Source organism: Rhineura floridana, chromosome 1 (assembly GCF_030035675.1).
Source record: "Rhineura floridana isolate rRhiFlo1 chromosome 1, rRhiFlo1.hap2, whole genome shotgun sequence".
Lineage (NCBI taxonomy): Eukaryota > Metazoa > Chordata > Lepidosauria > Squamata > Rhineuridae > Rhineura > Rhineura floridana.
Window position 1 is genome coordinate 36952498 of NC_084480.1, and position 27479 is coordinate 36979976.

Consider the following 27479-nt stretch of genomic DNA (forward strand, 5'->3'; position numbering starts at 1 on the left):
GTGTACTTGCATCCCCTTTTAATTTCCATGGTTCCCATGATGTTACTGGCAAACAGAAGCTATCACGTAGTTTCCCCCCTGTAAATCCGTACTAACCCAGTCTGCTGATAGTACGAATACAGCTCTACTCCGCTCCACACGTCTTTAAAGATGGTTTGCTTCAATGTTTTTTAGTGGGCATGTGAATCATCACTTTCAGCTGTTCTCCTTTCTCACTAACTCTCCCATAATTCCATCTTGTTTCTGGTGGTTTATCTAGCAACTTCTGACTGTCCTGTCCTCCCGCTTTCAGTTTGCTGCAGCCCTCCTTTCTTTCTTTTCTCCCCAAACTTCCTTCACTCCTTTTGTTTCCTAAAAAAATCTAAAGTGGATTAAAAAAAAGTCATCTCAAAAATATCAATATCAACATTATCTTGAGAATATTGGTATCTTTTCTTAAAATATTGATATTTTTTTTAAAAAAAAACAATATTATGTTGATTTGGATACTCTGTTCATAGGGTTTTCGCGGTAAGAGATATTCAGAGGTGGTTTACCATTGCCTTCCTCTGAGTTTGGATGTAAACAGAAGGGAGTAGAAAAAGAGGAAGGCCAAACGAGATGGATTGATTCCATAAAGGAAGCCACAGACCTGAACTTACAAGATCTGAACAGGGTGGTTTATTACAGATGCTACCGGAGACTGCTGATTCATAGGGTCACCATAAGTCGTAATCGACTTGAAGGTACATAACACCAACAACAACAGTGATGTTAAAAACATGCATTTACCTAATATACCTATCATAAATAGATGAAACTCAGGTTATCATACTTTGGACACATAATGAGAAGACATGATTCACTAGAAAAGACAACAATGCTGGGAAAAACAGAAGGGAGTAGAAAAAGAGGAAGGCCAAACAAGAGATGGATTGATTCCATAAAGGAAGCCACAGATCTGAACAGGGTGGTTCATGACAGTTGCTCTTGGAGGTCGCTGATTCATAGGGTCGCCATAAGTCGTAGTCGACTTGGAAGCACATAACAACAACAACAACGTTGATTTGTTTTTCCAGTGGGGAAAAATTAACTCAGAAACAACAAGGGGCAGAGGCGAAGGGGTGGCATATGACCCCACTTCTTTTCAACTGCCAAACGTTAGGAAGCAGGGAGGCAGGAGGGAGTGGAAATACTGCTCAGGTCAAAAATGTTTGCACATGCCCAGTTACAGAGCAACCAGAGGGATTAAAAATGTAAAATTAAAGGGCAGGGCCACAAGGAAACAGCTACACAAATCCTTCCCAGAGGAACGCCTACTTGTGTGAATGGAAAACAACGGATTTGAAGCTACTATTGAGCACGAAGTGTGGACCTTACAAATCTATTACCGTGGTAAAAGCTGTGTATTTGCTATGAAGAAATGCTCCCATGTGGATAAGCCCTACATCCCATCAAGCATTGCCCACATAGCGTGGGCAGGAAATATTGAGACAGAGATCAGATGAAAACGCTCTTGCCTGGACTGAGGAACCACAAAAGCACACACACACACAAATCAGGTCTATGCGACCCACGTGCTTGTTAACAGTCTGATGTGTCTACAGCCTGATTAGTAAGGGAGGAAAAAACCCACGCAATTGCTGCCGTTGTATGGTTGACTTCTGCTGTTTCGTTGTTTTTAAAAAATTATGGCCAATCTGTTTCAGTGTTTTGCAATACAGCTGCCTTATTATTGTTTCATTTAAGGGCAGGATATGGCTTTTAAAAACAAACAAATACATGTTTTCAGTGCAGCATGACAGAAAAATTAGTCACGCAGCGTTCTGCTCTACAACGCTCCTTCTGCCAGAACCAGACATCGAAATTGGGAAGGGAAGCGAATACAGCACAGCTATCAAGATTTTTTATAAAAAAAATATTACAAACAATTTTTCTAGGAAGCAGCAAATCCATCAAAATGCAATAGTAAGGTAACATACAATGAACCTGGAGATAAAGAACAGTATCAGTAGTCCACCATTAAGTAGATTTTTTTTAAATTAAAAAAAAAACAGTTCTGGCAGCAAAAAAAGGCTGGGGGAAGGCGCGCAAGGTTCGAATCACGCAATACATGGCTGCTATCGGTGATGGTGGATTGCAACGTTAATTTTAGCAGCCGTTGGTTGTCTCGAGTCTCACGCGCCACGATGCAAGCGGCGGCAGCCGGGGATTCCCTCCTCCCTCCAGCTTGAAAAAGCAGCGCGCGCTAAGGGATTCCCCCCTTTAGCCACTCTCCGAACGTTCGGGATTGTTCCGAGTGACGTCACATCGGGGGGCGCTCGCGGGCTGACTGCCCTTCAGTCAAAGCGTCGCCGCGCAAGCGGAAAAAAGGGGACGGTTGTATTTAGGAGCAACCAGAGGGGGTCCACGAAACTTCTCCTGTCGGCTTCCCTTGAAACCGCCGCGCATTCTTCCTGATCGCTCTCTGTGGAGTTGTCCGCTTCGCCCAAGCCACAACCTTTTACTCGAGAACGCGCGCGCGCGCACACACAATGTCGTAGACTCGAGCGTTCTCTCCACCCGCCCCCCTTCAGCCGCGTTTCTAGCTCGTGGCGGCGGTTGGTGAACTCTCGCGAGGTTTGGGCGCAGGGCATCGCTGCTGCGGCTCGGAGCGGCGCCATTTTGGGACTGGCTGACTGACTGGAGCGAGGAGTTGTGCGCGCGGCGGGGGAGAAGCGGCGGCAAAAAGGAGCTTTCAAATTCGGGACCCCGCTTAAGCTGTGAGCTTTGCCGGGACTTGGCTGGCAGGTTAGAGCCGCGCTGCTGACTCCCCCATCGGGCGGGCTGAGGGAAGAGGTGGCGAAGGAAACAATGTTTGTGTAGAGGGGGGATTCAAAGGGGGGAGAGGAAGGCACGTCTCTGGGGAAGAAGGGGGGGTGAGCCGCCGGGATCTAAGTCCTCATGACTGCGAAGAATCCTCCGCCTCAGTGCGGCTCCTGTAGTTAATCTCTCCCCACCTACTCCCGGTCTGTTTCAAGTCCAGGGCATGTGGCCTCTTCATCCTCTCTCGCTTTTCCTTTTTTTAAAAAACAAAAATCGGACAAGCTCTGTTGGGCCCCAGCCTGATTCAGGAACGGCAGTTGGAGGTAGCTGTGAATCTTTGAGGTTGGACTGCGAGACAGCGTGTAAACATCCGCTTACTACAGAGGGAGGAAGAAACTGTGTACTTGTCCCTGACTTTACCTGCCTATAAAATGGGAGGGGGAGGAGGAGGAAGAACGAAACCTTGGTTGGAAACGCGTGCGCGCTCTCATAGGTTAGACGCTGAAAGCCACCTAAAGCTTTTCCTTCTGCTCCTCCTACTTTCCTCGCGTCCCGTATCCGAGGTTGTATAGTTGCCACCCCTGGTGGTTTGCAACTCGGTCCTGTTGCATATTTACTCGGAAGTAAAGCTTTACAGTGTTCATTGCGCCTTTCACTCGAATAGGTTTGCAGCCATAAGTCCTCTCGTTTCATTGATCTTCCTTTTGTTCGGCTGGTTCATTGTCGTTTTTTTATATCAAATTATGCGAAGGAACTTGCTTGGTGGGAATTTTATTGTTCCGGTTGTCGTCACTCCTTTCTCCCATGATAGCACTCTTACACTAACCACAGTCTCACTCTAGAGTAGGCGCTTCTCCCCTCCCCTTTTTTCTGCTGACATTAGGATATGCTTTCAGTGAATTTAGTTGCATACTCCTATTTTTAGATTTTACTGTTCAGAAGTTGAATGTGGTTTTAAGTATTCTTTGAGATCAGATTAATAATGTTTCACATCTCTGAGAAGTCTAGAGAGAGGAACATTAATCACTGTGTCTTATTTCTCTTTCCTATGCAATTTCTAGGTGATTTGGATTCTGACTGTGAGACTGGATATTTTGCAACCTGTTGCCTCTGCTTGTGACCGCTGCTTCAGTTGAAAGGAAAAACGTTGACTAAAAACGGAATTGGAATTATAATCTGTTCAGTCACTTTTCTGCTTCAAATGCTTCTGAAGTCTGCAGAACCTAGTTCATGAATTCTTGAGATTTTCTTCCCTCTCCTCAAATTCAGGACATCACCTTGGACTAGTTTTTGCCCATATGGAACGGAAAATTGTATAAACTTAAGCTCTGCATGCTGTTTTCATAAGCTATTTTCAGTTCTTGGTTCAAAAATTTCAGGCAAAACTAAGATTGAATTTTGTCAACCAGGTCTAGAAGATTATATTAAATGTAGCTTCTAATCTTTATTTAGAGTTTATGGTAAATATTGTTTTCGTTTTTTAAGTAGTCTGGAATTACTTCTTGCAATGAAACCTGCTTCCTAAATGAAGAGACTAAGATTTATTTTTCATTTGTTTTTTTTGTTTTTTTTAATGTTGTGAAGAAGCAATATGGGAATATCCAGATAGCTGCTGTGTGCAGATGCATGAATTGACTCTTAGATATGAACTTCACTTTGGATGCAGAATTTGACTTTTCAGTTCTATTCTTTGTGTCATAAAAGGTGTATTTATTTCCTCTGGAACTGATGGTTATGATATTAAGTTATACGTGGAATAGGAAAGTGAAGAAGTGTCAGAAGATAAGACAGGCTGTGAAAATCAGGCTTGTCTGATTTTGGAAATAACTTTGTGAAGTCCTTAAATGTGAATAATGGGTAGCTGATTCCCAGTTATCAGCCCTGTATTGCATAGCTACGGATGTAGTATCTTCAAGGAACTCAAAATAATATTGCAAGGGAAGCAAACTGGAAAAAACAAATCACAGAGAATTAATGCCAGTCTGCGCAGTTCTCTTGGATTTTGTAAGTATTGCATGAAATTTCAATTTATCCAAATATTAACGCATTATAAATAATAAAAATGAGGTAAATGCTTGAAGGTGTTCACGTTTTGTTTTATTTGTGTTTGTATTATGGGTCTTGTTTGTTAGAAGTAAGAATAGTATTTTAACACATGAAAATCCATTTTATGTATCTACATTCAGACTAACGTGGATTCTATAAAATTTGTAATGACAGTATAGTTAAATGTACAGCTGATGCATGACTACTTAAAAATTAATCTCATTGAGTTCAATTGGACTTGTATCATATTTAGGATGTGAGCCATAGTAATGTGCGGAAGTGATCCAGATTTAGATGCCTTGATACTAGCCCAGGATCAATCAAGCCTTCTGCTTGTGTGCTCTCTCCTTGCCTCTCTGCCCTATGCCAGGTTCAGTGCTGATATCCTGGTTTGTTAAACCGTAGTTTCATGTGATATCTGAACCAGAAAGCTGGCTTGGCATAAGCCAGGATAGGTGCATTAAAGCTGGGTAAGAGGGGGTTGTAACTGGCTATTAAGTAGAAATTTTTAGACAGAGCCCTCATTCTGTTTAGTATCTTTGGTGCATGTAATGGTAAACTCTAGATGTAGTAGTAATAATATGAAAACATTTTTCCATATGGAAATATGGTGGTGCATTGTCATTTGCAACAATTTTAGACTTTTAAAATGGAACCCTCATCCTACTCAGGGCTTCACTGTATGTCATTACCTGTACTACAAGAGACTGATAGCATATCTTATCCCCCAGCAAGTTGTGCAGATGTGTGAATCTTTACTCTGCTTGCCTCTAAATGCCCATTAACCCGTAGAGACCATTTTTTGTATATGGTCTCCAGTGAACCCCTTTAAAGCCCTAGCTGTCAATAAATGTGATTTTGATGCTATGTTCCAAAGATGTAGTATACCACAAAAATAAATTGGGGAACATTGGCCCCCACAGTTGCTTGGTTCACACATAGTGGTAAACCATATATTACAGCTTTCTGTGAATGAATAGTGTGCTGGTGAGCCAGCGCTTGTGGTTTATTTACTCAAGAAGCCAAGGTTTTGTTCTTGGCTTGCAGCTTCTGGTTTGTTTCCTTCTGGCAGTCACAGAGAGGAGGGATCAGACACAACTGAGCAGCGTGTTCTAGCACACTACTTGTTTGCAGTAGGGCTTGTTTTAGACCATAACTTGCAGGTAACATTAAAGCTGGGTGAATATCAACTTAATTTTTTAATGATAAAAATGCTGATTTGGTATCATATTTCAGTTCCAGAAAAGCAGGTAAAGAGAGCTATGTATGGCAATCAACTGTTGGTGTCTAGCGCTGTAGAACAGAGCATCTATTTGTTTTGTTAACAAACTTGTGATGTGACCCTGGAAAAGACCTGCCAATTAGAGGCAATCCTCATTGGGCTTTCAGGAAGCACTGGAAGAGAAAACAAGAGAAAGCAAAACAGAAACCTGAAATGCATAGGAGAAACACCCGGCTCAGAAAAAGAGAAAACAAAACAGAAATAAAATAACTGAAATACTGGACTCCTAGTAAATAATGGAAGAGGCCCACTGTATGTATCCCTATAGCTAGCAGCGATTCCCCCCCCCAAAAAAAAGAGTATTAAGAATAAGAAATCAGTGTTGCTCATTTGCTCTAGAACAGTGTTAGGTCAAGATAAAGCCAACTTGTAGTAGAATTAAACCCCTTGGACAGGACTAGCCAACATAGTGGCTTTTGATTATTCTAGATCATTGGCCATGGTCTCAGACTATCCCCATGTGGTTGACCGTGGATCATATTCATTCCTATTTATTTCAGTTGCAGTAAAGTGGATCCCTGATAGAATTGGCTATGATTCTAACCCTATGTACTGGGAGTAAGCACCACTCAATTCAATAGGACTTTCTTCTGACTAGATATAGTTCGGATTTTATTGTTAGTAACTTATTTTTTTTAATGAGGGGAGTGGGATAACTGAAGCACCATAACAGAACTGCCCCCAGAATTATCGAGGAGTGCATGGGATATGAAGTTGTGCTGGGGTCCACAGTAATTTCACTGGCTTGACGTTTGAAATGCCTTTATATTTTTTTTTGCTAGTGCATTTATGCAAGCTGGCTGTGCTAGAGATGTATCCCCTCTTGCCGTTTGTAGTGTACCTGAGTTACATTAATAGGATTAGGTGTCTGAGTGTTTGTTCAACAATGCTGGTTGTTGGTGCTGCACTGGACCGAGGGCATAGTGCCTCTCTATACCTGCTAAGATTGGACTCTTAGGCTTTGGCCTGTCTTAAGAATGTTTGTTCTCCAGAGCCTCAATTTTACATTCTTCTCTAGAAGAATATTAGACTTAAAAACGTCTACATTTGTGGTGTTCTGAACTTAATTAAAAGTAAAGTTGGGATAGCTTTATTAGGACAATGAACATACTTTTGTTCTAATTGTATTAAACTGTAACAGTTTACATTTTCCTGCAGGTTTATTTTCAACAGAATCCAGTGCTGCCTCGATTAATATATAAGATGGACAAAACAACCTAGTTACAAAGTAAGTGATTGATATTTAGCACTATTCAACACACTTTAAACTCCAGCATCTTTACATATGTTTTTTCCTATAATCCCAAACTTTGCTATTTAAATACTTAAACCAGAGGTTAAAGTGAAACCTAAGAGGCAAGATTTTTCAGTGAATAAACAATTCTTTAGATTTATGTTAATATTTTAACTTGGACTATTTATCTTTAAAAGTTCTGTTTACATATTTTTCTAGCATTTTTATTAACAGTTGTTTTTCTTTGTGTTTGCACCTATGACAATGAGTCTCCCCGTTCTTTGTATTGTATGCTGGAGGAAGAGATCAGTGCAGACACTTCCCTGCTTTCTTATAAGTGCTTGTAGAAAACCCCAATTGATCCTGTGGATCTTAATCGGGCTCAAAATTTTTAACAGCAACATTGAGGTACTATTTTTGCACAGAAGTGAACAAAATTTAACACACATGCTGAAATGATCAGCAAGAATTACAGATCTGGTTCAAGTATGAAAAGTAAGCATTTGAATTAGATAGTATTTATATAATGCATACTTTCTTAGTATGTATCGCCTTACTTTAATTGTAGCTTGAAGTAGAACCAGCAAGTAGATTGTATATTGGTCCCAATCAGTCATGTCTAATTTTCCTCCCAAGGGAGCATTAGAGAGGGTACCTCATCCTACAGTGATGACAAATCTTCATAGTTTTGGAATACGAAACTGAAACATTTGCACTGGTGCCAAGTGAGTTTGTTAGTTACCTGTCTTAGGGCACAATCCAACTCACATTTATGTTGAGCTGAGGGGAGCTAGATACGGCAGATCACCAGCTGAGCCGGCTGGGTATTGGCTCAGCCAGGCTACGTTGGTGTAAGTCTCTCAGCCCAGCTCAGCTGAGACCGGTGTAAGTGAAGTTGGTGTACATCCTGAGAAGGGGGGTATTCCATGTCCATGGCTGAGGAGAGGCCAAGATGAGGTGATTTAGGTCACATCCCACTCATGTTCGGAGTGCTTCTGCTGGTCCCAATTCAGGCAAAAGTTATGCCAGGAAAACGGTTGGCTAAGAAAATACAGTAGAGGTCAGTGGAGAGGACTTACTCCCTAGTAGGCATATTTGGGAGAGCAGCCCTTTACTTTCTGGTCCTTGCGTGCAGGTCTTGGCTGAGCCTATATTCAGCCAACCCAGAGGCTCCTGAATGGCAATTGGATGTGGTGAGACTTTATGCCAGCTTCTCTTGCGCTGGCACCACTTACACTGGCTTCCCCTGAGTCGGATTGCTCTGCTCACCTGTAACCCTATTCCCACTTAGCTGGTAGTAAGTCCCATTGAGCTTGGTGTAACTTACATCTAAGTAGGCAAGTATAAGATTGTTTTTATTAAAGTCTCAGCGAATGTAAAAACTGCTTTCTAGAATTGACTTGAAGGCAGTACATTTACATTTAGTGTGCACTTCACAGATCATTATTATATCAGTTGAATGGATCAAGATTTGTTTCTGGGATCAATTCAAAGTGCTAATGCTTACCTATACAGCCCTGAACGGCTTGAGATCAGGATATAAAAGACCGCCTCTTCCTATGTGAACCTACCTGTGGATTAGTCTTCTGCAGTTTTGTTGTATGTGCCAGCACCTCTAAAGAAGCAAAGTTGGTGGAAGCGTGATATAAGGCACCCCAGCTGGGACATTTCCTTCTAAGAGAGGTTAGACTGGCCCTGTATCTGCTTACTTGAAGGCAGACAATAAAAACCTTTCTATTCAACACAGCTTTTAATGGTTTGCCTTTTAGTATGTTTAGATTTGATCCTGCTCCATATGTTTTTAAGATGCTAGTAGATATTGGGCATAATCATAATGCACATAGTATTAGAGGCAATATGGCCCTAAATGCTAATTTCTGGGGAACACAGGTGGCAGTGCTATCACGCTATGTTTTGCTCCATAGGTATCTGGTTGCTCCTGGGTACTGTTGCTGGACTAGATGGACCTTTAGTCTAATCCAGAAGGGCTCTTATGTTCTTAATCTAGTTTGTTTAAATGGTATTTAAATTTTATGTTTAAGGGGGGCGTTGTTAGGGCTAAATATGACTCCAGAGTCATAGCATGGTCTCTGTTGGAGTTTGTAGTCATTTCTTCAGGTTTTCTTTTTGACCTGGGGCGAGTGCATCTACGATAAATTGATCATATATGCGGCTCCAAATATTTCACACAACTGTAAATGGGGTATTGGAAATGTTTGGCATTAACATCTGTGTATGTAATAGAGCAGTGGTTCCCAACCAAGGGGCCGCAAAGTAATCCAGAGGGGGCCGTGAACAGTAAAGAAATGAATTATTTATTATTATTTTTTAAAAAGTCTTCACTCCCTCTACGCTGTCTGCTTTCCGCTGCAGATGACACCTCCCCCTTGCTCCAAACAAGAGGGGAGACCTTTTTCTGAAGCTCCAGAGCATCTTTCAGGCGCACCAAGGGCAGGCATCTGCCTATAAAATACATGGCAGATGCCAAAGGAGGCTGAGGGTGGAGCTACCAGGAAGAAGAGGGGATTACTATCACTGATTCCCGTCTCCTTGCACTGGCTACTGGCAACACCCTTACTTAGAATGAGAGGAGAGGGCTTTTTGTGAAGCAAAAAGAAGCAAGGCTGCAAAGAAAGGCTGCTTTCCCCTTCCTTCCTGGCAGCCGGAGGGGGTCACAATTTTTTTTTCCAGCTTATAAAGGGGGTCCCATGCTCATAAAGGTTGGGAACCACTGTAATAGAGTAATGAAATGGCTTTTGTGCACATATAGTTTGGGTTGGTGTAGTTGTGGATTACACCAACCCAAATTATACGTGCACAAAAGCCATTTCATTACTATACTACATACACAAATGTTAATGCCAAGCATTTTCAATATCCCTTTTACAGTTGTGTGAAATATTCAGAGCTGCATATGTGATCACATATTGTTTGGGTTGGTGGTTGTGGATTAAGAGAGCCAGTGTGGTGTAGTGGTTAGAGTGTTGGACTACAACCTGGGAGACAAAGGTTTGAATCCCCACACAGTCATGAAGCTCACCAGGTGACCTTAGGCCAGTTACTGCCTCTCAGCCTCAGAGGAAGGCAACGGTAAACCACCTCTGAATACTGCTTACCATGAAAACCCTATTCATAGGATCACCATAAGTCGGAACTGACTTGAAGGCAGTCCATTTCCATTTTCAGTTGTGGATTGATACAATTATGAATCATTGCTTTATTCTTTGAAAATAAGGTGAAGCTCTTAATAGAACTAATTTTAGTATGCGCAAGAAGCTGTGCATTTTTATTTTTTATAAATGGATTCTTGTTTCCTAGCTGTAACAAAAAATACAGTTTTGAAACTGCAAAACCTGGCCAGTATTGTATACATTCATTATATCTTATAAGTGACTACTTGTTCCTGCTGCTGACAATAATAAAGATGACAACTGCGGCAAGACAAGTGCTTGAGAGCCTAAGTGCATAGTCAGTGAGAGGGCAAAACAAACAAAAAATGGTGCCTGGCTTGGCTCAGTGCAGCACAGGTGTAAAAAAAAGTCCAGGGAGGAGAAAAGTGGCTACAAGCTCTTCTCCAGGAGTCTGCACATTTGTGAGGTCATGATAAGGTAGTTTGGCTTCTTATGTACAAGTGAGGTACACAAGACCAAATAATGGAATAATCTTGATTCCTTTTCTGCTTTGAATATCTGTTTAGTGCTGTTTGTTCCTGCCCTAGAGGAAGGTCAAATTAAGTATACAAGGAGATGCTCAAGACTTTCAGTCTGGTCATAACCCAAGCTCCCCATTGCTCTCTGCTGTTCTCTCCTATGTCTCTGAAATTTCCATTCTTATGGAACTCATTTCCTTTCTTACGGATTTCCTTATGGAACTCACACAACTTGATGACAGTGCATTGGTCCTTAATTTTAGCTATATAGTTGAAAGTACACATTTCAGGGTGGTAATTATCTGAGTACCCTTTATCCTGGATTTTGATATTTGAGATATATATATTTTAGGACCTGTCCTATTCTTCTGATTGTAAATTGTTTTAACTGATTTCTAATACTGTATTTTCATATTTTAAGCTGCCCTGAGACAGCTTACTGCAATATAAATATACAATATCAATGGTGAAGGGCAGGTAAGAAATTCAATGAATAATATAAATGAACAGTCATGAACAACCGTTCGGTGTTTTCCTCTATGGTTCAAGCTAGTAAAGTCTGACAATAATGAAAAACAGTAGACTTGGAAACCCATCACATAGAGCTTGGTCCTTAAAGGGTTAGGGGAAAATGCAGTCCCTCCCACTTTGCAATCCAGCTTGCAGCTTCTCCATTGACAAAATGTCCATTAGATTCTTAATGAAAGACCTCATCCACTATTGCTATCAAATTGTTCCATGTAGCTGGTATGGTGACATGACAGTTCTGTGCTATGTTACAAAAGGTGACTTTCAACTCTGAAGCTGGAGTTGTGAGGCACAGAAAGAATAATAAATATACTAAGAATGCATGGACTGATGTGGAATAAACTTAAATTTAGTGGTGTCCCATTAGGTTGTCAGATTTAACTATAACCTGATACTCTCACTCTCCTTAGAGGTTAAACTTTCTAAAGTTGTGGTCTATTTTATTCCAAACTAGTAATAAAAGCAAAAAAAAAAGCTTTTAATTGTTTTAGTTTGGGCTTTTCTATAATGCTGGGGAAAACAGAAGGAAGTAGAAAAAAAGGAAGACCAATCAAGAGATGGATTGATTCCATAAAGGAAGCCACAGACCTGAACTTACAAGATCTGAACAGGGTGGTTCATGACAGATGCTGTTGGAGGTCACTGATTCATAGGGTCGCCATAAGTTATAATCGATTTGAAGGCACATAACAACAGTAGAGGAGGATATCCTTGACTGAGTTGTCCTACTCTAGGAGGCAGGTCTATTTAAAACAGGCTTGTGGCCTTCTGTGGCAGAGAATGTGCCTCTCTCCAGTCTGCTTCCTTCCTTACTACCCACCCATCCATCCATCGGCATCTCATGCCCAAGAACTCTTCGAAGGGGCCTCAGCTGGGTTAATCTTTCCCTCCCCAGCTGTGACACTTCTTCCCAGCACTGCCCTTCCTCCATGGCAGTTCACTGAAGGTTGAGAAAATTCTTCAACTGGAACCAATAGTTGACTTTTAAGGCCTAATTTTTATAGGGATGGTGAGATCCTGGAGATTGCAGTTGGGGAGGAAGGTTAACTTCTGCCTCCCCAGCTGCATTCTCCATGTAGATCCCCTTCCTTTTTAGCTCCTCTCAGCCGCTTAGACTTGGGGGGGGACGACACATCTTTTGAATCCTAATTGCTGGCCAGGCGAGAGGGAAGACGGCGTGTGTTTATATATGTATGCTGCCCACAACAGCTTCTCTGGTTTGCAAATGTATCCATGGGCCCCCAAAGGCTGGCCTGTTGTAGATGCATGAAGATGGGGTTTACATGGAATTAAACTGCTGAAAAGGAGGTTGAAAGTCATAAGGTGGAGCATACCACTGTTAACTGCGTTGTCTAAGCTGCTGTATTTGGTACTGTACTTCCAAATGCTAATCCTTTTTTTCCAAAAAATTAAGAGCTAGATAGAAACAACCTCAAGGATTGAGAGGAGTGGACAAAAATGATTCCATTAGAATAGCTGGCATAGAAGCAGTGCTGGACCCAACTCTGCATGAATATTTTAGCCTTCTAGCAGTACCTGAGTATTACAAATTAACTCTTAGCCTTTATTGTGAACAGACTTGTGTTTTACTTTCTAGTATTACTTGCGCAGCCTGATCCGACACATGTTGATTTGGAATAAGACTTACTCCCGGGGTAACAGACTTATTTTTTTTCAAATTTTACCCAGAGATTATCTTCTTTTATAGGATCTCTTTATTTTGGGTGACATATGAATTTTTGAAGGAAAATTTCATTTGCATTAGTGGATCTTTGGACTGAATGCAAAAAGCGAATTCTTAGCCCTTTTGATTTGTTAGGATTCAGTTCCTCAGAGTACTGATATCAAGAGGTGGGATCTTTTTATCTGGGAACTTGCAGTGCATTCCTAACCATGTCTTCTTAGAGGTCAGTCCTACTGAACTCAATGGGACTTAGTACCAGTTAAGTGGGTTTGAATTGTGGCCTAAGGCATTAAAATTGCTGGTGTTAAAATCTTCACTGACTTCCAGTTTGTTTCAGTGCTGTTCTAACTTTGGTAAAGAGCTTCTGTTTTCCATTAGTTGTAACTCTTGAATTTTATTGTGGTTCTTGTTTTTCATTTGTTAACTTTCCTTGGAGACATAAAAGTGTAAATGTAACACATAAAATTAGAAAGCAAAATACTTATCCTACAGTTCACTTCCCTGACAGGTATTTGCCATGAGGTGTTGAAGCCTTGTTTTCACTGATTTGGAAAGACTGGACCTAAATGGCGCAGCATGACTTTGCACCAGCCTGGCTTAATTTTCCTACTCCACCGTCATCATCAAAGGTGTGTGCTTACTCTCTGTTAAATCACTAGTATCAGAACCTACTTACCTTTCACCTTTGAAATTAGTGCAGTGTATAAACCATTTACTGGTATACTAGATGGCAATATGTATTAATTCAAATGTGAAACACACAATTACAGTTTTCTTCTGTGTCCCGCCCAATTATTTTACCATGCTTTACCATGGCAAAAGGTTTGCCAAAATAATCTTTAAGTCTCAGTTTTAATCTCGCTTAAATCATACTGCCATCATGACTACAGGAATAAAATGAGGTTCGCTTCTGCTCTCCTGATAGTAAATCACAGATTTAACTTGAGTATAATCATACATTTTTTGTGGAAAAGGGTAATACAAATACTAAAGTAAAAATAATGAAATGAGCATTGGATTCATGTATGTGCCCGGCTGTCCTCCCTTTGACTGTAAAATGTCTTTAAAAATAAGAAAGAAAAAATGTGGTTGTGACCAGTCAACTGTTGCTGGTTGTATCTTTAGCCACTGTCTGGGTGGACATTTGGGGGGTCTCCTGGGCTGTGGGATCCTGGACGTTAGCCCAGGGTCCATTCCTGGCTGTACCACAAGTAGGTTTAAGAGCTTTATTTTTTTATTTGAAAAGGCCCATACACCTTTTACTGGGATATTTTAGTTTAATTCATATTTTTTTAAAAAAATCTATTCCTACAAGCATCCCTAGTTTAGCCTAGTTTAAAGGAAACACTAATGTTAAAGCTTCACATTTTAATCTTGTGAATAGGTGAAATGTTGTCAGATAGTCCAAGAATACCACTGTGTAGAGGTTTACCTTTTTACTACACTGTGGTGGTTGTTACCAAGGCAAGCATGTGGGAACCTTGCCCCTTTTATTTATTTAAAACAGGTATATCATTTGCATTAACTCTGTAGTAGTCTCCCACTATCTACAGGCTGTAATTGAAGGCATCTCCAAACAGGAACACAAGCAAACATCATTGTCAAATGCTGTAAAATCAGCCATAAAGCTCATTAATAGGTGAACTGTTAATTACACATTCTCAGCCTATATATGTATGCCATCATTAGTTCCCTGGAGGAAAAACAGATTAAAAATGGTTTGTGTCCAGCTCTGTCCATGTGCAAGTGGAATGGACTTTGGTTCGCCCAATGAGGCTTCATGTTCCTCCCTGCAGTCCTCCATGCATCCTCAAAATCTCCTCTGGAGGATTGGAGAACTCTTGGGGGCCATGTGCGGACTGCAGGGGGAAGGAGAGGAAAGCAAAGTCCCATTCTGTTAGTGGAAGTCTATTCATGCAATTCTGGATTCTGCCCAGTAATTACTTTTTAAAGGTGTCATTGTTTCACAGTAGCAGCTATGTAATTTTGGGCTTCTGGTAATAGGTGTCAATCCTATTTATCTCTCATAGGCTTGGATCTCTGGATCCAAGAGTTCTGCACAAGTGGAAAAGTGCTTCTCCTTGTGCAAGGCAGATCCAGGTTTGTCCAATTTCCTTGTTACAGCTTCCTTTGCCCCATCCCACTCTGTTCAAGGGGTCCATCCATCTTCAGACATAGCTTTTGAGTGGGCATAGGGCAGCCTTTCCAAACCGTTGGGTCCCCAGACGTTGCTAGACTACAATTTCCATCATTCCTGACCATTGGCCTGCTGGTGTAGGGGCCTATAGTGAAAGGGAGGAGCCAGGAAAGTTCTGTTGTGTGAACAGAGTTCCGCTTAATCTGTTCTGGAGCTGACCCACAATGTTTTGCTTTAAAAATATTTGACCATTGACTAGTCATAACCAGGGGGGGATATATGCCTTAATAAAGTTAAGCATTGTAAATTACAAAGTAAGTCATAAGTTGTTTCGTTGTGGGCTTTTTATTGGACTTGTTGGATATTTGGAGGCAAATCCAGGAGAAGCTATCTTATGGCTCACTACGATCTTGTCCTGTTTTATACTTTGTTATTTACTTGAGCCTGAAAATAATTTTGATTCTTAAACTGACTATTCAGACTCCACCAGTCAAGTAGCATGAACACTGACCGGCTTGCAAAGAAATAATAGTTTGGCCTATTGATTATTACCCTTCACTTCTGGACTCTTGTTAGTGCCTGAGCCTATGTATGTTTATTATGAGCATATCACACTTAGTTCTGTGGGACTTACTTGAAAATGTAATGTGCACAGGTTTTTACTCTTCGCCTTCAAGTAAGTAATCTTGCTGGGTGTCATTCCACATAAAGGAAAACTAAACAGAAATCTGTTTATTAGCAGACATAATTCTGCAGTAGACGAAATGTTCAGAGGTTTTAGATTATGCTACTAGATTGTACAAAGGCAGTTTTTGGTTGTAAACCACGGTTTTATTTGTTTAAAATACTAAAAAATAATCCAAGTCTAAGGCAGCTACGATTACTATTAAAAATAATAAAAAAACACTAAAAATTCAGTCACAAAACTTAAGCAGCACAAAATTGAAGCATAAACTAGGGTAAAAAGAAAACGGTAAACATTGTTTTAATTGTTATAACAACCAGCTAATATGTATGTATGTTCTGTTTGAAATAATGCTAAATGAGAAACTTCAGTTAGTCTCAGTGATTTTAAATTTAATGTTAAATCACTTTGGGCAGAATCAAACTTTGTGCAAGTGGAGTTCTGCTAGTGCAGTGAGACTTTGCCTTCCTTTCTTCCCTCCTATGTGCCCGCAAAATCAACTTTGGAGGATTGGGAGGGTCCTCCGGAGCAGATTTAAGGGGCGTGCTGTGGGGTTGCAAAAGGAAGGAGAGAAAAGTGAAGTCTGTTGTGAGCGGCATTTTAATCACTTTATCCTCGACATAGGTTCTTAGTATTTTATCTTTTGGCAAAACAACTTCAAACTGGATTATTTCAGTATGAAGTAACTATGGTCAGTGTAAATATATATTTTGTAGTACTCATACATTTTTTATTTGCGTTATTTTAATATCCATTTAAAACTTCATAGGGGATGGGAGAAAAACTAGAAATAAGTTGTGATGCCTATCATCTGTACAACAGTTTTTTTGAAACTGACTTGAAACTGGCACCTTCTAAAATCGAAGAATGTGGTGTTTAAAAAAAACAGCAAAAACACAACAAAGACATTACTCTGTAAACCTTAAGTTAAAAATGCCATCTAAATCCTGTTAACAAGATGTAATACTTTTCTGCTTCTGTTCTTGAGTATCAGCTTGTTTTCCATCTCATGATAACATAGAGATCAATAGTAACTTGATATATCATAAATCAACCAAACTTTTAACGTCTTAATTTTGATTGCAGTATCATTAAGCTTAATGGAACACTAGCTCCACCATGCGCTGAAATTTCAGACTGCATGATTGCGCTTAGATGCAACATTTTTAGAAATTTGTATCAAAATAGTAACACAAGGTAGCAGGTCTTCCAGAGACTTGAGCAACTATAGAGGACATACCTCAAATAATAGCTCAACCTTCTGAGCAATTGGGTGTCTCGGCGGGACCATATGGGTTTGTGTATTCATGCTCATAGCAAAGAACAATAACACTGCAGTATTACTTCGCTGCTGTTTAATTTGCACTGACTCACAGCTTCTGGGATTAAATTTAAAGTGCTAGACCAGGGCTGTGGAGTCGGTACGCCAGACCTTCGACTCCGACTCCTCTATTTTTCTACTGTCCGACTCAGACTCCTTCATAAATGGCAAATGTATATTAACTAGTAATAACACATTTACTGTAGTAAAATGGTAGCACAAGGCATTTCATCACCACCACGTGAATCCAGAGCTTGGAAAAGTTACTTTTTAAAACTACAACTCCCATCAGCCCCAGGGATTGGGCTTGTGGGAGTTGTAGTTCAAAAAAGTAACTTTTTCAAGCTCTGGATTCACGTGGTGGTGATGAAATGCCTTGTGCTACCATGTTACTACAGTAAATTTGTTATTACTAGTTAATATACATTTGCCATTTATGAAGGAGTCGGAGTCAGTACATTTCTACCGACTCCGACTCCACCCAAAATTGCTCACGACTCCGACTCCCTAGCCCTGTGCTAGACATTATCTCTAAAGCCCTTTACAATTTGGGACCCAGGTATTTTAAAACAACCCCTCAGCCTGCCAGGTGGGGTAATAAATAGGAGGCCCTGTTCTTTGTCTCATCACTGTCAGAAATATGGTTAGTGGGGATATTCTGCAGGGCCTTTTTGGTAGTGGTGTCTAGGCTTTGAAATTTTCTCACCTAGGACACCAGATTCCTGCTCAACTTACAGACATTCTAATAGTAGGTTTAAAACTGCTTTGATTTGATTGCAGTAGTTTTATTCTCCTGTTTTGCTGCTGTGGTTAGCAGGTTTTTTGTTTTTGTTTTAATACATGTATATACATACAAAAATCTGTGTATTGACTGATTGTTGTGGAGTTGCTTTATCTGTGTACTTAGAGAATTTTTGCAAAAAAGCCGTGATAAATAAATAAAAATACACAAATACCAGCAATGGCCATCCAGTAATATCCCTGCAGGTGTGCACCTGTAAACCAAGGTATTTCATGACAGTTACATCTGGTAGTCACAGAATCCAGATAGAATGGCAGGGTGCTGCAGGTGCAGCTGCTCAATTGCTCTGAAAGTTTTTAAAGACTTTACTCCCATCTTACACTTGGGAAGAAAATTTTAATGGTTTGATTTCAAGTTAAAAAAGCTTTAGAAAGTGCTAAAACATCCCAGCCTTCCACTCTTGCATGCCAACACATTGTTTTTAGTGTTTTAAGTATTTGTTGGTTGATGATGATTTATTTAGTGTTACTATTGCAGTCCTCGCTTAATGTTTGTATTTACTTGTAGTCATCACTGAATTTTGAGAAGCATTCCGACAGCTTTTCATGGTCAGAGAATCGTTATGAACTTAACCGTAGACGACACGACTCTTCTGATGGATTTGATCCTAGTAGTGGTGGCCGTTCAAATGGAGGTTTGTATGTTTAATTATCCAGATAATGTTCAACCCTATATTTTATCCCCTCTTTGTTCGTAAACCCTCTGAACATTTCACTGTGTGTAAACTGTAATCCATAAGGGTGATGATTGGATAAACTGAAAACTCCAGTCTCTGCAGTGTAACTACAGAACTGTTCTTTGAATGAGGAGTGATAGATTGTTCTTTCTCCTCTATACTAGATACAACTCAGTGTACTTTTTAATTGCATACCAAACAGCCTTCCTAATGTTTGTATATTGCTTGTTACTACGTGAATACAAAATAAACTTGCTTCAAGGTGTCTTGTCTTTTTGCATGCTTACCTTGCCTTTCAAACATAAATTATATAGAAATTCTATACATTAAATCCTAAGCTATATGGCCTATTTTTTATAGATGCTGTCTGCTGTTTCTTCTCTTGCAATTAATATTTGTCCTGCACCCCACATATTTCATACCATGCTTCTATCTTTTTTAGACAATATCCTTATTAGATTTCCTAAATAAATAACGATTCTAATTTGTAATTTCATCAGTTGTTCCTATTATTTAAATCCAAACATTTCCTATTTTACAGTTCCACCAAATAATGCCTGAATCTCTCTTGATCAATTGAAGGCCACCATGCTGTTTTGAATAAACCACACCCACCTTTCCTGTGCCTGACATATGCCATCATATATAATAATAATTAATTTTTTAAATATAAATAGAAAAATCAAATTATCTATAATTAATTGCAATGATTTTTTGTGTCCCAGCTGAGGGTTCCCACCATTCAATTGAATGTGAGTGATTTCTTCTATCAGTGTGAAAACTATTCAGCTCCTCCACTACTACCTCATCCAGTTGCAAGTTGCTGAACAATAATTTAACCTCTTGCACAGTTTTTATTAGCTATTTTTCTTATAAACTGTCAACTGAACTGCCAATTCCGTTTATAGCCAATTGGTGAGAGCCAGCATAGTGAGAGTTAATGTCCACTCATGCTTCTCTTCCCTCTCTTCTCCCTGCATCCCCTGTGCACTCTCCAGTCTGATCTGGAAGGCTATGGGACCTGCAGAGGAGACTTTTTTTGGAGGGGGGGAGGCACCACAAGTCCCATTGTGCAAGTGGGCTGCCACAGTTGGATTTCATTGCTTTACTTTTTTAGATACCTTGTGAAGAAGTTAAATTCTTTAGTCTTAAGGATATGGGAGAGAACTCAGGCAAAATAATTCCTGTCCCCTTTCTACTTTGGGCTGTTTGCGAAATGGTTTTAACATTTTACTCTCAATTTGCCTCTGAGAGTCTTTGTTTTCCTTACATATGAGTTTTTTATCCTAAATGCTGCATCAGTTAGAATTTCTGCCCCTGCATCTGCTCCAACTCACCCAGCAGCATCCAGTGAAACAACCTGTCATGGCTTTACCTTCTTATACTCATTGAGACATCTTAAGCCTAATATTTTTCTGATCTTATTCTCATTTGAGTCCTGTAAGGAGTCTAGTCCTTTATCCAACAGTTTTAACTCCTTAGTGACATTATTTGGCACTTCTTACACTACTTCCTGAGATGTGACTATCTCCTCCATGCATTTCTGTGCTTCATCATAAATGCATGCACAATCACCTAATCTATTATCTAGAAGATTGACTCCATTCCCTCATCTGTTTTTTGCCTCAGTCATAATAATGAACATCTTAGTTTTAAACTTCTGTCTCATTCTCAAATTTCTGAAACTCCCGGAAAGCAAGTTTTCATGAGAGGTATTGTTACTGCAATATCTGGATCTATATCCTTCATTACTTTCTTTGTATGCCTTTTTCTTATCATTTTGGGTTTATGGGGGAAAATACTATATTCTTGCTTTTCCTTAATTTAACATTCTTCAGATAAAAATACTGGAAATAACGCAATAGCTAAAATGCCAAACAATTAGGCCAACATTGTATCTTAATTAACAAGTAAGTATTCAGAACTCAGGAGGCTCTTAATGCTTTTCCCAATTAACTATAGCTTCATCTCTTTGGATAGCCAGATGATTTGACTCCACCGCCTATCCAGTTAATCGTCCCACTGACATCTTATTATACCCCAATAACAAATTCATTAATTTGGTGAAGCACTCAAGTAGATTGTTGTTGTTGTTGTTGTTATGTGCCTTCAAGTCGATCACAACTTATGGCGACCCTATGAATCAGCGACCTCCAATAGCATCTGTTGTGAACCGCCCTGTTTAGATCTTGTAAGTTCAGGTCTGTGGCTTCCTTTATGGAATCAACCCATCTCTTGTTTGGCCTTTTTCTTTTTCTACTCCCTTCCCGCCCCCCCAGCATTATTGTCGTTTCCAGTGAATCATGTCTTATCTGTGTGTCCAAAGTATGATAACCTTGGTTTCATCATTTTAGTGATCGTTCTGGTTTAATTTGTTCTAATACCCAATTATTTGTCTTTTTTGCAGTTCATGGTATGCACAAAGCTCTCCTCAAACACCACATTTTGAATAAGTTGATTTTTCTCTTATCCACTTTTTTCACTGTCCCAACTTTCACATCCATACATTTGTTATGTGCCGCCAAGTCGACTATGACTAATGGCGACCCTATGAATCAGTGACCTCCAAGAGCATCTGTCATGGACCACCCTGTTCAGATCTCGTAAGTTCAGGTCTGTGGCTTCCTTTATGGAATCAATCCATCTCTTGTTTGGCCTTCCTTTTTTTCTACTTCCTTCTGCTTTTCCAAGCATTATTATCTTTTCTAATGAATCATGTCTTCTCATGATGTGTCCAAAGTATGATAACCTCAGTTTCATCATTTTAGCTTCTAGTGATAGTTGTGGTTTAATTTGTTCTAACACCCAATTATTTGTCTTTTTTGCAGTCCATGGTATCCGCAAAGCTCTTCTCCAACACCACATTTCAAGTGTGTTGATTTTTCTTTTATCAGCTTTTTTCACTGTCCAACTTTTCACATCCATACATAGAGATCGGAAATACCGTGATCTGAATGATCCTGACTTTAGTGTTCAGTGATACATCTTTGCATTTGAGGACCTTTTCTAGTTCTCTCACAGCTGCCCTCCCCAGTCCTAGCCTTCTTCGGATTTCTTGACTATTGTCTCCCTTTTGGTTAATGACTGTGCCAAGGTATTGATAATCCTTGATAAGTTCAATGTCTTCATTGTCAACTGTAAAGTTACATAAATCTTCTGTTGTCATTACTTTAGTCTTTTAGACGTTCAGCTGTAGTCCTGCTTTTGTGCTTTCCTCTTTAACTTTCATCAGCATTCGTTTCAAATCATTACTGGTTTCTGCTAGTAGTATGGTATCGTCTGCATATCTTAAATTATTGATATTTCTCCCTCCAGTTTTCACACCTCCATCTTGTTCCAATCTGGTTTTCCGTATGAGATGTTCTGTGTATAGATTAAACAAATAGGGTGATAAAATACACACCCTTTCTCACACCCTTTCCAATGGGAAACCAGTCAGTTTCTCCATATTCTGTCCTTACAGTAACCTCTTGTCCAGAGTATAGGTTGTGCATCAGGATAATCAGATGCTGTGGCACCCCCATTTCTTTTAAAGCATTACATAGTTTTTCATGATCTACCGGCTTTGCTGTAATCTATAAAGCACAGGGTGATTTTCTTCTGAAATTCCTTGGTCCATTCTATTCTCCAACGTATGCTTGCAATATGATCTCTGGTACCTCTTCCCTTTCTGAATCCAGCTTGGATGTCTGGCATTTCTCACTCCATATATGGTAATGCATAGATAATGTCAGATAATCAAATCACTGACACCTCGAAGTCATTAATCGGATAAATAATCAACAATCAGTTCATTAAGTTATTCAAAAATTATTTATGTGAACAATCAAATAATAAAATAAATCATTCACAAATTCTGGAAATCAGTTCATAAACCATATTTTGAAAGTATTAAGACAAGAGTGGGGAACTGGATCTGGACCATGCACTTGTCAGATGCCCAACGTTGCCATGATTTCAGGTGAAGTCTTTCTTTGCTGACTGGCTTGAATTAAAGCCGGTCTGCAGAGGAGAAATGTTCCTTTGCACAGAAGTGCTGTTTCCAGGAACTCCCAAGTGGAGGTGATCCCAGTAAGGCTTGCATTTGGTGCCAGATTTAAAAGGCACCAAATGCATCCACTGATTGCAGAGGAGCAATTGGAAGTACACTTTAAGGCTCTCAAGTGTTTCTTTACAGCTGCAGCTTTACCTAACTTCAGGAGTGGGGCAGGTAGGTGTGGCTGGGGAAAATGGCCATATGGGCCAAATTAGGGCCCCTGCCAGGCCTAATTTACACATGAGCTGGGAGTTCCCCATGCCTGTATTAAGTAATTCAGTGATGTAATAGTCATTATTTGACTATTCTATAATCTTTATGGCATTAATCAGTTCATTTTAAATTAATGAACTGATTGCTGGCTGTTTCAGTCATGAAAATAACCAATTTGTTATAACCAAATGATCAGTTCATTACGGTTGTGTCATCAATTTATTTGAAGAAATGTATAGTTAATTCACAAGCAAACTAAATAGCAATCAAGCAGATGTTTTCTCTGAGACAATTGCAGTGAAGTTAAAAGTTCTCCCTCTTAGTCCATCTATATATTCCTTTTTTTGTTCCCAAACCATCTGCAAAGACTAGGTCCTTGGTATTTCCCCTCACTGGCAACCGCACTTCAGTTAATCAGTCAGCCAAACCTTGGCAATAACTGCAAGAAAATGGTTCAGGAAACAGAACATGTTCTTTATAGCAAACAAATCCACAGACTTATGAGAGCTACTGCCCGATTGGAACTTGGGTGAAATGCTTGAGGGGACGGTGGTGATCTAGCTGCAAATGTTGTTAAAAGATACTGATTAATTAGGCACATTCCAGTTTGGGGTCAGGTCTGGTTTGGGGTCAGAATCTGCCTTGGTCACCCTGATAGATTACCTTTGTTAAGAGAACAGGGGGAGTGCAACCTTGTTATTCTTTGATCTCACAGTGGCTTTTGACACTATTGACCATGGTATTCTTCTGGACTAGCTCTGTGCATTGGGGACATTGTATTGCTTGGTTCTGCTCCTACCTGTAGAGCTGGCTATGTAGAATAGCATTGGGTGATTGTACCCCTTGACATTTATGCTGTGGGGTACTACAGAGTACCATGGTATCCTCAATATTGTTTAACGTCTGTATGAAGTGATTGGGAGCAGTCCTTTGGAGATTTGGGGCAAGGTGTTACCAGTATGTTGATGATCCCTATCTCTTTTTCTCTGTTGCATGTAAATCAGGGCAGATGTGCATGGCCTGTAACAGTGCCTGATTGCAGTGGTGGGCTTGTTAAGGGCCAATAAACTGAAACTGAATCCTGATAAAAGGCAAATGATTCCTGGGTCTGGGAATTAGGGAATTTGCCTCTGAAGAGGCAGCTATGTAGTTTAGGGGAGCCCCAATTGATGTTTGTGGCTGAGTGCCTATTAGCAATGTTAGCAACAACTGTTCCTGGACAGAGATAGCATAGCCACTGCTACCCATGCACTGGTAACCTGAAGATTGGATTAGTGTAACACGCTTTATGTGGGGCTGCCCTTAGGATATGTTCAGAAGCTGCAGCCAGTGCAAAATGCGGTGATGAGGCTGCTCAGGAGGACTTTCAATCATGTGCATGTAATACTTGCGGCTGAAGGAACCACACTAGCTGCTGATTTCCTGTTGAGCCAAGACTAAGTGTTAGGTCTGGTATATAAAGCTCTAAACAGCTTGGGACCAGGTTATCTGAAAGGCTGCCTTCTCCTATGTAGACCACACATGTCACAGTGGATGGGGCCCTATTAATGGTACCATGACCTACAGAGGTGGGAGTGTGGAAGAGGCCTTCTCTGTTGTGGCACCTACTTTATTAAATGTCCTCGCTGTTGAGAACCAGTGAACACACGGGGGTGTTTTTGCCACCAGCTGAAGACATACTTGTTCACTCAGCCTCTCCCTGCCCCTAAATAGTATTAATACTGGTTACTGTGATGTTTATTATTGGCTTTGCTATGTTTTGTTACTATGAACTGCTTTGCTATTTCTGTCTGTAAATAAAAGCACTATAGAAATTATTTAATAATTTAACTCCCAGCGTTATTGTCAGTAGTGGAAAGGCAATAATTATGTATTTTAAAAATTTATACCCCGCTTTTCACCATATAGGTCTCTTCCAACAAGCCTTTTAAGTTGAGACCTATCCCAGTCTGCGTCTGTTAGAATTGCTTTTAATATGTCTTTAAATATTTTTAACCCTTTTTTAAAATGTTTCTTAAAGTTTTTTTTAATGTTTTTAACGTTTTGTTTTAATGTATTTTAAAATCTTTTTATGATGTTTTAAAGTGTTTTTAGTGTTTCTGTTTGCCATCCTGGGCTCCTGCTGGAAGGAAGGGCGGGGTATAAATAAAATAATAAATAAATAAATAAATAAATAAATATAAATAAAAGTGGCTTACAACAATAAAAATATGGAATGTGCACAATTTAAAACATAAATTAAACCACAAAAAATTAATCTCAGAAATTTAAAACAAAGAACGTCATTTTTAAAACCCACACACACACGTATCAGAAACATTCATGGTGCAAGGGCCTCCTAAAATAAACAGGTTTTATTCAGGCACCTGAAACTCAGCAGGGACAGTACCTGTCTGATTTATTATCAAGGGTCAGTGCTCTTACCCACAGTGCAGGCTGATGGCATGGCCTCTGGCCACTTAACCAGTTTTTTATTGCAGAGCCCTAAAAGGCATCTAGAAGTCCAACTGGCAATAGAGGCTGATGTTTGTGTGCTGTCTCCCACTTCCAGTGGAAGGATGGTAGCAATGACTGGTTTCATACAATGTACCTTTTTGCTCATTAACATTTCATGGTTTACTGAGATGAGATACAACAGGATATTACTAACTAGCAGCTGACTCTGCTGCACCCTGCTATCCATTCCTCTTCCTTGCTATGTTTGTGGCTTTCTATTCCTTACCAATTCTTATATCCAATTTTACAGATCCTGGCCTAATGAATCCAGGCATTTAGGCATTCAGACCACTGAAACCAGGTGTAGGGAGTGGACTGTGGCTCTCCGTGAACTCTCAGTTATGCTGTTCACAGATGAATTCCATCCTAGCTCCTCTACTTGATTTTGGCATTTTGTGCTACCTTTGTTAATCCTACCCAGCTTAAAATTGATTGCAATCCTAAAATCTCTCTACGTAACCAGAAAATGGGATTAGTGGGGATGGCAAAGATTTGTTCACTTTTAAATGATGTTTACCATCTCATGGTCCAACCCACATAGATAAAATCTTAAACTTAAATCTTAGGTTTAAGTGTGAACTAGCCCCTTAAAGCTTTTAGCACACTGCATTTTAATTTTTTTCTGCAAAGTAAATTGTATCTAAAACTGCTTGTAACTGCTTGTAACTTTGCCATTTTAAAATCCAAGGGCATTTGGGAAGAAAAGAGAGAAATGGCTGGCGTTCGCAAGGTAGGAATGGTACTGAAAACGCAAACCACAGAGGATACCATAGCGGAGGTTCACGTGCTCGCACCAGCAGCTTTCAATCTGGAAAAAGCCAAGGGTTGCATGAAAACAATGCACCTGAAAGTGAGATTCTGAAAAAGGAAGACAAGGAAGAACCCAAACAATTTGAAGCTGAAGATTTTGTAAGTTAACTATAATGAATTCATGCACTTGCAGAAGTGAACCAGTTATGCACTCCCATTGAACTTCAATAAAGACCACCATTGGTCTTTGCCATTGGTCGAAATGTGCTCCCGACTGTTCCTTGGCAAGGGAGGCTTGCTGTCAGCACTGATTGGTGCTAAAAGCAAGCCTCCACTGGGATTAGCTGATCTTTCAAGAAGTGGAGGCTTGCTGTTGGTGCTGAGCCCTACTTTCAGAAAGGGTTTTCCTTTACAGCCTGGCTTGTGTTCCTAACTGTTAGAGCTATACAACAATGGACTCAATTATCTAGCGAGGTAGTGGGCTCTCCGACACTGGAGGCATTCAAGAGGCAGCTAGACAGCCACCTGTCAGGAATGCTTTGATTTAGATTCCTGCATGGAGCAGGGGGTTGGACTTGATGGCCTTATAGGCCCCTTCCAACTCTACTATTCTATGATTCTAAGCTGGGCTGCAAAATTGGGTCATATCATTTCATGGTGGACCCTGCCACCAATGAAAATGGCCCGTGGGGTTGTAGAGAAGAAGATTTATCCTGTTGGTTGGCTCCTATTCCCCAACCCTGCTCTACACCCTTCCTGGAATGAAAAGAAAAGGAGAGATAGCATTGGGTATCATATGCATATTGATGACAATGGACTCCAAATCCCTGAGTCACTTCTGTTGGTTTAATGTATATATTAAATAGCAGGTGGGACCCCCCCCTACAGTCCAACAGACAAGGTGTGAATCAGGAGTCATTTAGCATCACCAGCTAGAACCGTTCTCCCAGGAATGTCTAGAGCCAGTGTAACACTGTGCCACCAAGCCCCATTTCAGCGATCCAGTCCAGAAGGGTACCATAGCTGATGCTGTCAAAAGCCACTGGGAGATCCAACAGAAACACCTGGGATGTATTCCCTCTCATTTCCCATGTGGATAATCCACAAAACCAGATGTAGTTCCAGATTGAAGGGTTACTAGACAATCTTATTCAGA

The 27479-nt window shown here is 40.2% G+C and overlaps 1 protein-coding gene across 2 annotated transcripts in view; it reads left to right on the forward strand.

Moving 5' to 3' along the window:
- The first annotated feature begins 2434 nt into the window (after nucleotides 1-2434).
- The window catches only part of GPBP1 (GC-rich promoter binding protein 1), a 35002-nt gene continuing 9957 nt past the window's right edge, over nucleotides 2435-27479 (forward strand). The window contains exons 1-6 of one of the 2 annotated variants that reach the window (XM_061618367.1): nucleotides 2435-2769; nucleotides 3846-4788; nucleotides 7271-7340; nucleotides 13716-13836; nucleotides 18660-18786; nucleotides 26262-26482. In XM_061618367.1, the coding sequence (XP_061474351.1) occupies nucleotides 13774-13836; nucleotides 18660-18786; nucleotides 26262-26482 (411 nt within the window). In that variant the 5' untranslated portion in view covers nucleotides 2435-2769; nucleotides 3846-4788; nucleotides 7271-7340; nucleotides 13716-13773. Of the gene's footprint in view, nucleotides 2770-3371; nucleotides 3449-3845; nucleotides 4789-7270; nucleotides 7341-13715; nucleotides 13837-18659; nucleotides 18787-26261; nucleotides 26483-27479 lie in introns of those variants that run through there. The other variant, XM_061618376.1, reaches the window with a different exon arrangement.